General features: G+C 36.3%; 1 protein-coding gene across 3 annotated transcripts; it reads left to right on the top strand.

Annotated features, from left to right (window-relative positions):
• The first annotated feature begins 206 nt into the window (after positions 1–206).
• On the top strand, positions 207–8437 carry LOC147557533 (cationic amino acid transporter 1-like). Of its 3 annotated transcripts, none has more exons than XM_086658351.1 (4): positions 207–437; positions 5057–5545; positions 6719–6952; positions 7035–8437. In XM_086658351.1, the coding sequence occupies exons 2-4, from the start codon at positions 5065–5067 to the stop codon at positions 8159–8161; spliced, it is 1842 nt and encodes a 613-aa protein (XP_086514477.1). In that variant the 5' UTR covers positions 207–437; positions 5057–5064; the 3' UTR covers positions 8162–8437. The 3 variants fall into 3 exon arrangements, with proteins under 3 accessions (XP_086514477.1, XP_086514478.1, XP_086514479.1); XM_086658352.1 differs by having other exon boundaries at positions 392–437; positions 5049–5545; XM_086658353.1 differs by lacking the exon at positions 207–437 and adding an exon at positions 4037–4565.
• Positions 8438–9978: the final 1541 nt, after the last annotated feature.

The following is a 9978-nucleotide window of genomic DNA, read 5'->3' as shown; positions in this document are numbered from 1 at the left end:
GAGGGGTGTCCAACCGTTACACCAAAGGGTGGTGGACAATATTATTTATTTTTATTTTTTTTTTATATTATAAAATGCATGTGGGTCACATTCTTAAACTCGCTTTGGGACTCCGAAATCTCACGGCCCGCCCTCCAGTGACGGCACTATCAGCCACAATGAGCTTATCTAAACTACTATAAACTCAATACATTCATATATCAAGTGAAAGGATGATTTAATTTCATATGGTTTTGATAGGATTTTTTGTTTCCTGAAGTTTTGCATGTTTTTAGAGCGCGTGACTAATCTGGGGACGTGATTAATCTGCACAACTAATACGTAGTTATCCAAGAACGGTCACAAAGTCTGACCTAATATCTATAACTACTTGTGATTATTCTTCTCGTCCGGGTCTCATTCATTCGTTCTTCTCTGATTCTTTGGCTCCGTTGAAGGTATGCAAACTCCATTTATTTTCTCTCTCTAAAAGTATTCTCTCTCTCTATTGATCTTCTTCGTCTCTTATTGTATTAATAATTATGATTCTCTTATATTGCATGAGTCCTTCACTTTTCTATGTGAAAAAAATTGGATTGAGAAAATGGATCGTATAAAAAAGATGGATAGAGAAAATGGATCTTATAAAAAAGATCTATGCTTTGTTTTATTGGGTTTCGTTTTCATTTGAAGTTTGATAGTGAAAAAGATCAATCAATGCCTTTAATGCGCTATTAAGTATTAATTGATTAATTAGCTCAATCATTAACAAAAACAAAATTATTCTGAGTTCTTTGGATAAGAATCCAAGAACAAAATTATTCTTTAGTCACATTGTTGTTTGTGTTTTGTGAAGTTAGTCTTCTCATCTAACTTTTGTAAGCTTTTTTAATAAATGAAACTAGGGAGATTTTATAGGGCCCCCTCATTTTTGTTGAAAGACCTCCCCTCAGTGATAATTTAGCAAGTAAAATGGTTCATGGGGAGGCCTTATAAAACTTCCCATGAAACTATTCTATTTCTTCCAAAAAAAAAAAAAAAAAAACTATGTAGGTTCTTTTTTTAGATTTCTAAGCAAACCGAACATCAAACCCTAATTTTTCATCTTTAATGAAGTTTGTGATACCTAAGGTTTTCCCTATACCCCAAATGATTAGCCGACATTCGAGATTTTCGAGATGAGAGGAAACAGATAGATGATCATTTCTTCGGAAGAAATTTTAATACTTTCTTTCAAAAGAGAAGTCCTAAAATTACCGTTTTTTCGTTTTTATGCAAAATCAAGTTTAAAAATCTTGCAAACTACTGCTGCAAACTTGAAAGCAACCATTAAAAATTCAGAGTCTTGCACAAGATGTTTGTGAAACCATAATGTTACAAATACTTCAAACATATGTTCAGAAAATCGTGGTCTGGTAAACAAATATTTGTAAAATCGAAACCTTGCGAACAACTGCAGTATATATTGCGAAATATGGTTTTAAAATCCAACTCTTGCAAATCATCTTTTTTTCTTCTCATTTTCGGTTCAAACTAGTGTTCGTAAATCTTATAAATAAATGTTGGCAAAAAATTGAAAGAGATTGTCTTTGCAAAATAATTTCATATAACTAAACCACTACAAAATTCCCATCTAAGTTCTTTGGTAAGATAAAGTTATGAGAAAATAAACCGAATAAGGTGAACAACTACATAAATACCAAATATATTTTTAATGAGAGAGACAGGTCCAACAAAAGTTTGATTATTTCTATTTCTAGAGAGATAAAAAGATCCTACCCAAAATATGACCTTGAAATAACAAACTGAAGATGCACTGATGAATAAATAATGAAGATGAACTGATGCGTAATTAATGAAAATAAAGAATATATGATGAAAAATTACAAAATCCGTTTGGTTTTTCCTTTTTATCTAGATAAACATCTGTGTAGAAAACAAAGAAGAATAATATGAATATTAGATGAAGAAGATGAAGTTGTGATGATGAAGACGAAGAATAAACACAAAACAGGGAAAACATGAAGATCAATAGAAAAAATGCAGTTAGTCGATAAGTCGAAGAGGATGAAGTCTTGATGGATAATGTCAAAAAATGGCGTTTTCGATTATATTCCTGATGACCGAAATTTCCGTTCAGAGATTGAATTCCCCTCATTTGATTGATAAAACAAGGCCTGCAAAAATACACTCCAACGCTTAAGTCAGTGAGGTGTTGTTTTTGCAATTTTTACGGCAAACGTGATATGTTTACATAGGTATGGATGATTTGTAGTGACGCTCGTCTGAGATGATGCGGTGGTAAGACACTGATCTTGATGGAAGCCACGTGTTGATGGTCGTTTGGAGGATAATATCTAATTAGTGCGTATCTACTAACAGTGACAGATCCTCTAACATGTAGAGATTTGTGTATGAAAAGTGGATTGCTAGCGCTTTCTGGCCTTCCCCGTCACATTGTTTTGTGTCGAGTTGTGTTGAGCTCAGAGAGATCGAGCTCTCTTCAACTGTTTTCTCTGTTCTGAGCCTCTGCCGAGATCAATGATCACATTCGGTAAATCTCGTCTGAGATCCACCTTCCCACTTGTTTTGAGGGAGCAAGGGGCTCAAGATGCCGAGCTGATTTTTGCAGATCTCCAATTTTACCAGAACAAAGTTGTTACTATAGCTAAAATGATTTTTTTATTGTGGCTTGTCTCTAAGCCAGAGCAGCTGAGCAGGGTTTACACCTTAAGGCGTTCACCTCATACCTTGAAGTATAATGAATGAAACTTCGGGGTTCCTTTGCAATATTTAATTTTCTAAAATGAAGATGTAAGAGCATTAAAGATTAGAACCAGTCACTGTAGAAACTAAGTTCTTCTAGGGGTGTATTTGATATCTCCTATTTCCATGGAAATAAAAGAATTTTCACAGAATTAGGTATTTCCACCGTTTGGTACGAAGTATAATTCCATGGCTTTAATTCCCTAGGGAGTCTATTTCCATGAACTAGCCCACTTTTAATTCCTTGCTCCACCCTAGGAATTAGTGTATGTGGAAAGTCAAATTCAAAATAAAAATATTTTAATATATTCGAATACTTGAAACCTAATATTTATCTCCATATACGTTCTAAATGACATTTTGCCCATAAAATTTAGCAAAATAAACTATTACTTAGACTGTTGCGCTTCTTACCAAATGACATGTTTATAAAGTTGTTAATGACATTTTGACTTTATGTAGCTAAAATTATATTTTTACCCTTTTACAATATCAAATTGACATCTAACTCTTATGTTGTCAAAATGGCATTTTTACCCTCGTATAAATCAAAGTGACATAAGAGTAAAAATGTAATTTAGACAACATAAGGATGAAAATGTAATTTTGGTAACATAAAAAAAAAAATCATTTTGACTACATAAAGAGTAAATAAAAACTCTTCATTAAATATTATATTCGGAGAAGTTAGTTGTCAACCAAATGACAGAGTTCGTAATTCCACAGAATAATAAATGACTATCAAACAAAAGAACTCTTATTTCCATGGAATAAATTCCGTGGAAGACTTTCCATGAAACTCTTTATTTCCATGGAATTATTTCCCTGATATCAAACACAACCTAGATATATTGATTTTTCTTTGAAGTGTTTATGTCTAATTGTTTAGTGAAAACTTTGAAATAGAGTTTATGTGCTATTTGATACATATTCCCTCCTTATTGGTTTGAGTGTATTATTTTATTGATGTCCCAAAATATTTGTCAAACTTTTTTTTATATAATATATATTGAAGTAGATATTTCTAAAATTCTAATAACAACAAAATGTTTCAATTGGTTCCACACTTATACCAATGTTGTATTTAATGAAATACTCTAAATTAAATATAGGTAGTTTAGGAAAATAGTTTGTTGTACTTGTTTCTTTATGTTGAATCTGAATAGGCAGAAACTGAATCTAAATTGGTTGAATTGTTTTACAATTTTAATTGTTATGTTCTGATTTTAACTTTGACATTCATGCTCTTGCGTCTTGCCTTTATAATTGGACTCTGATCGAGGGGTTTCAGATCTAGATAAAGGAAATCTTGATTCGGGCATTTTAGATTCAGAAGAAAGTTGCTCCACGTTGATTTGGAACCCCAAGATCCAAAAGAAGTAAAGTCTAGGTTCCCCTAACAACCTTTCTCTTGTTTTCCACACGACCCTCTACAAAACTAGACGAGAGGTTTCGGCTAAGGGGCCTTTTCTTGGAAGAAACAAAGAGAACAACAGAGAGGGAAGAAGAGAAAGAGAGAGAGAGAGAAGAGGTGGAGGAGTTGAGTGGAAAGAAAGAGAGTGAGACGTAGTGGTTGTGGTGATGGGAGGAAAAGAAAATATTTAAGGGTCTCCAGAGATGGCAGTGCAATAGTAACAACCGTTGGAAGCGTGAGCAGAAGAAGTGGTGGTAGTTTTCGGAAACAAAAGAGAATCAATTTCTTTTTTTCCACCTAATTTTTGTACCAGGTTTTTTTTTTCTATCACCAAAGCAGAGACCAATGGTACTACCCCACATTATTGACACATTGGATGAAATGGGTTGTTGGGTGATGATTATAAGTAAGAAACAGAGAGATCACTACTTGAAAGAATTTAAGATTTCTTTGTTTTTCCGATGTTGAGATAATGTGGCCCTTTGACCTTAATTCATAGACTCTAGCAAGTACGAGAATATCAACGAATGCAAGAGAGCTTCACTAGGATTTTATTTTATTGATATCTCTCTAATACATTTTTCTTTGAAGTATATCTCTTTCAACAAAAAAAAATTACCCAAAGAGTGAAGATGCTTTAATGCATTTATATTTGTTTATTTGTGAAGAATTTGACTGGTGGATTATCATTTATCAGTGACTATCTCATCAGAACCATAAAATATATTTTCCTATTAGAAGTGATTGTCAACATCTGTTGTTTTCTTTTCCTAGTAGTTAAATGCTGACAAAAGCCAGTAAATGTGATTACAAACTTATATTGTAGGTTCTGCTTCTTGGTAAGTTTAGCCTCTCTGTTCTGCTCATTCTAGCCTGCTGACCATTAAAGTTTTTCAGGTACTTAAATGGGGGTGGTTAGTGACAAAACTGGTGGTGGTGGTGGTGGTGGTGGTGAAAGATCATCATCATCATCAATGGATGGGTTGAGAAATAGAAGTTCATCATCATCAAATGGATGTGGGTTTTGTAGAAAACAAGATTTTTTCCCTGAAGAATCATTTCAGAGTTGGAAAACTTATGTGAAAGCATTAGGAGAAACAAAAACAAGGTTAAAAGACAGGTTATTAACAAGATCAAGTGAAGAAGAAGAATTGGTAGAGATGAGAGAGAGGAGTCAAAATCAAATGAAAAAGAATTTGATTTGGTGGGATTTAATTTGGTTTGGATTTGGAGCTGTTTTTGGTGCTGGGATATTTGTATTAACAGGTTTGGAAGCAAGAAGAGATGCTGGTCCTGCAATTGTTATTTCCTTCTTGGTCTCTGGTTTATCTGCATTGCTTTGTGTTTTCTGCTACACTGAATTTGCTATTGAGATTCCTGTTGCAGGTATTCCACTCTCTCTCTCTCTCTGTAGCATATATTTTTCTCATTCTTAACAAATTTTTTCGGTTGATCCTGCTTTTAGCTTAGTAGAAATGTCAGAGAACAAGAAAAACTAGGTAGACTTTGGGCTGAAAGCATATGTGCGTTGCCGTGATTCGCGATACAGTGGATCAGAATCAGAAAGATGAATCACAACAAAACTGCAGAGTCTACCTAGTTTTTCTCGTTCCCTAGCATTTTTCTTAACTTAGTTGGGATATGATTGAGTTTTAGCTTTGTTGGTAAATTATTTGTATTTCATATTAGTATTGTTTTTCTACATAGAGTGTTACAATTTCTTGGGCTCAGAGACTTCTACTTTTGTCTTAACCATTATATAGTTGAGATATTCAAAAAGTAGCTCATGATCATATTTAGTCAGGGTAATGTTGTATCTAGCCGTAGGACTAGGTCGGTTCGGGTTGTTTGCGGGACTTAAACTTTTCGGGCCGGTTTCGACAGGGAACCTAAGTTCTCGGTCTATTCAATTATGTGGTTCACTCTGGTTCACTTAAAACTATCAATTTTTTGACCAGTGCCTGCTAGTGACTGGTTGACGGTTGACCGAACGGGCCTCCCGGATATCGAGAACCCGACTGATCACTACCCGGGATAAATGGGACAATTACCCGGTCAAGGCCCTATGACCACTTCCTGCGCATTAATTACCCATTTGACGGGTCGGGTATGCCTGTGACGGGTATCCAGATACCCGTAGTCAATCTCTGACTCGGGCTGATCCAAGCGGGTTTGGGACAGTGGGGACTGTTTTTGCACCCCTTGATGTAACGGACTCGAGTTTTAAAGACACCACCCGAACTTCTGAGCGACACCACATATGCTTTAAATATACTAAAAGGTTGGTAACCCAAAGTAGAAGTTTAGTAATTGAAGTGATGCCCTTAAACTCTCAGTGAGTTAGTATATCATCCTCGTAAAAATAAGCCTATCAAGTTTGACTCTTCCTAACAATGTATACCACACAAGGAGGCTCATGAAAAGGGCTTAAGTGTGGCTGTTCTTAAGGCCCATGAACTAGTTCATAATTGAATTGATGAAAATAAGTTTTCTCGGAAAATATTACTTCAATCACACTGATCTCTAAAGAATTATTTGTATTACTGTTCTTATTTGCAGGAGGGTCATTTGCATATATAAGGGTAGAACTCGGAGATTTCGTAGCCTTTCTGGCTGCTGGTAACATACTCTTTGAGTACATAGTCGGATCAGCAAGTGTCGCACGTTCTTGGACATCCTATTTCGCTACCCTTTGCAATCATCACCCTAATGATTTTCGAATATATGTTTCTTCAATGCCTGAAAATTACAACTATCTTGATCCCCTAGCGGTTTTCATTGCCATTCTTGTTGGTAATCTTCATTTCATACCAATATCAATTTTTCTTTTCCATGTTTAGGTATGTAGTTTCCTAAGCATGTAACTTTCTTACAGGTATAACTGCATGTATCAGCACGAAAGCATCATCTCGATTAAACCTCATGGCTACCACAGTAAATGTTTCAGTTATTTTACTCATAATTATTGCTGGCCTTATTCATGCTAAACCCGAAAACCTCACAACCAATTTCGCACCTTATGGTGCCAGAGGAATATTTACAGCTTCCGCCGTTCTTTTTTTTGCTTATATCGGTTTCGATGCAGTGTCAACAATGGCGGAAGAAACAAAAAACCCAGGAAGAGATATCCCCATTGGACTTGTGGGTTCAATGGTTCTCATCATAGTTATTTACTGTATTCTTGCAGTTACCCTTTGTCTAATGCAATCTTATACTGTAATTGACACAAGTGCTGCATTTGCTATGGCATTTCAAGCTGTGGGGATGAATTGGGCTAAGTATTTAGTAGCTTTAGGAGCTGTGGTTGGTATGTCTACAAATTTACTAGCTAGTGTTATAGGACAATCTCGATATTTCACTCATATCGGTCGAACTCACATGGCTCCACCATGGCTAGCTAGGATTCATGAGAAAACTGGAACACCGATAAATGCTACAATAGTAATGACAGTTGCAAATTGCATTGTTGGGTTTTTTACTGATCTTGGAGTTTTGTCGAATCTTCTTTCTATTGCTACTTTGTTAATATTTTCGCTTGTCGCAGTTTCACTTTTAGTAAGAAGGTACTATGTTGCGGGGGAAACGTCGGATTCCGATAGGAATAAGTTTATTGGGTTCTTAGTATTGATAATTGGATCATCTATTTCAACATCGATGTATTGGGCAGTTAGTGATGGTTGGGTTGGTTATACGGTGACAATATCGATATGGTTTTTATCTACATTGGGTTTGAATTTGATGATGAAACAATCTAGGAAACCGAAGTTATGGGGAGTTCCATTTGTTCCTTGGTTGCCATCAATTTCAATTGCCATGAATATGTTCTTGTTGGGTTCATTAGATGGGGCTTCTTTTATGAGATTTGGTATTTGGACAGGGATATTGCTTGTTTATTACTTTTTGGTTGGACTTCATGCATCGTACGATTCGGCAAAGGAGATGAGAGAGGAGAAGGAGGTGAGAGTGGGGAAAGAGACGGAATTGAGGTCTATAGTAACTTGAACGAGTCTGGTTGGCCAGGAATATTGCACAAGAGTTAGATAAAAGACTCGAGTTGAAGTAGGTTAGAAACTTGTTTCTGTGATTGTTTACTTTCGTTATTGTTTTTCTTTCTTCACGATAATAACATATATATATATATATATATATATATATATATATGTATTTATTTTGAAAGAGACCGATCCTTTTAACGTATTCTTCCCTATTTTGTTCAAACAATTGAAACTTTGTTTACTACTTTTCTACTGTCGTGGCTGAAAAATCAATTATTGATGACATCTCTTCCGTTTTAGTAGCAAAATAGTTTCATATTAGTGGGTATTGTCGGAGCCATATCATTCCGCCCTTTTGGTGGATGACTTTAATTTTTTCTTGTTTTTCTATAAAAGTCTTGTCTTTTCTTGCTTATTTATTTCTCTATCCTCCATCTCTTCTTTTCCACTTATTCGGCAACAGAGGGGGTCGTCGACAAGCTGACCCTCCATAGGCAACTTTCTCTCTCTATCTTCTCTTTCTCTCTCCGCCACCACTTCAAGCACCCTTCACTATTTCAATGAGGGAGAGGGTCCCCTTCTCAGTACTTCAACGAGGGAGAGGATCACCTTCTCAGATTCTTTCGTAGGGTTAAGGGGAATTCCTTTTGCGATTTGGCAAATCTCCAATCCCAGACAAAGAATTTTGCGGAAGGGACTCTCTCATTAGTCGAAACATTGAAGAGAGATGGAAGAGTGATGAAAGAGGTCTATTGTGGTGGAAGTTAAAATAGTGGTGGAGAAAGAAAGAGATGAGTGAAAAAACAATAGAGAGAGGACCCTCAAAATTCTTGGAAGTAAGTGGAACCACTTTTTTGCTTCGAAAATAGGTTGAGTTTGCTATACATTTGGAGTCCAAATCACCGAAGATCAAAACCATCTCCCCACAGTCATCCCCCCTTGGGAAGAAATTAAAGCAACTACTTTTGAGCTCAAAGTTGATGCTGCCCCTAGACCGCATGGTTTTCCCCCATACTTTTACCAGAGTAACTGGGACACGGTCGGCCCTGATATCATCAATTTGGTCCATTTATTCTTCACTACAGCACAACTCCCCGAACATGCAAACCACACCCACATTTGTCTAATCCCTAAAATCAAAACCCCGCAAACCCCGACAGATTTTCTGAAGGATATATTCATTTGGTCTGAAGGAAGATGTCATTCTGAAGGAATGTACTTCGACCAAGATGGCAATGCGTGCAATTTGGCGAATTGGATAACGATGACCTCATCCGGAAGATCATCCAGTCCTGTCAAATTAGGGGTCGTAATGCTTAGCTAGAAGCCGTTTACGATCGTCGGATCATTTCGATAATCCACGGCTAACATAGACCGGGTCCTACAAGGGTTACACATAAGAGGGGTAACTTGAACGGATAGAATAAGACTAGTGGGAGCTTGCTTATAGATGGATATGATCCAGTCTGAAAGTGCCAAATAGAAATAAAAGAATCAGGCTCGAAAGAGAAGCCTAGAAAGGCTCAAAAGGAGGTTGATCTAAGCGGCCATAACAAAGGAGTGGGGCGACCAGACCAAGCCCATTAGTTGGCTACTCTGGTCGGCCACATTAGAGGGAACCCCTAAATGGGAATCCCTCCCGTTTAGGATTCCCTAAGTCTGATTAAATCTTTTCTGTGGTCCGGATTAAATCCTAAAGTGAATAGGATTCCTATTAGGGTTAGTCTATATATGGAACAGTTAGACAAACAGAAAAGTGTGGAATTTTCTGAAGAGAAAATCAACCTTCTCCCATATGTTAGAGAGAGAAGATTTTAGAGAAAA

The sequence above is a fragment of the Eschscholzia californica genome, unplaced genomic scaffold (genome assembly GCF_041429995.1).
Source record: "Eschscholzia californica isolate CP2 unplaced genomic scaffold, dmEscCali1.0.p SCAF_2, whole genome shotgun sequence".
Classification (NCBI taxonomy): domain Eukaryota; kingdom Viridiplantae; phylum Streptophyta; class Magnoliopsida; order Ranunculales; family Papaveraceae; genus Eschscholzia; species Eschscholzia californica.
Note: the sequence above shows the minus strand (reverse complement) of the source record. Positions and strands in the feature narration are given on the sequence as shown.

What these genes read in the sequence shown, in the direction of transcription:
- LOC147557533 (XM_086658351.1), top strand. Translation starts at nt 5,065, where the DNA reads ATGGGGGTGGTTAGTGACAAAACTGGTGGTGGTGGTGGTGGTGGTGGT. An exon ending in TATTGAGATTCCTGTTGCAG is followed by an intron (nt 5,546 to 6,718) that starts GTATTCCACTCT and finishes TCTTATTTGCAG; the next exon opens with GAGGGTCATTTGCATATATA. An exon ending in TTTCATTGCCATTCTTGTTG is followed by an intron (nt 6,953 to 7,034) that starts GTAATCTTCATT and finishes ACTTTCTTACAG; the next exon opens with GTATAACTGCATGTATCAGC.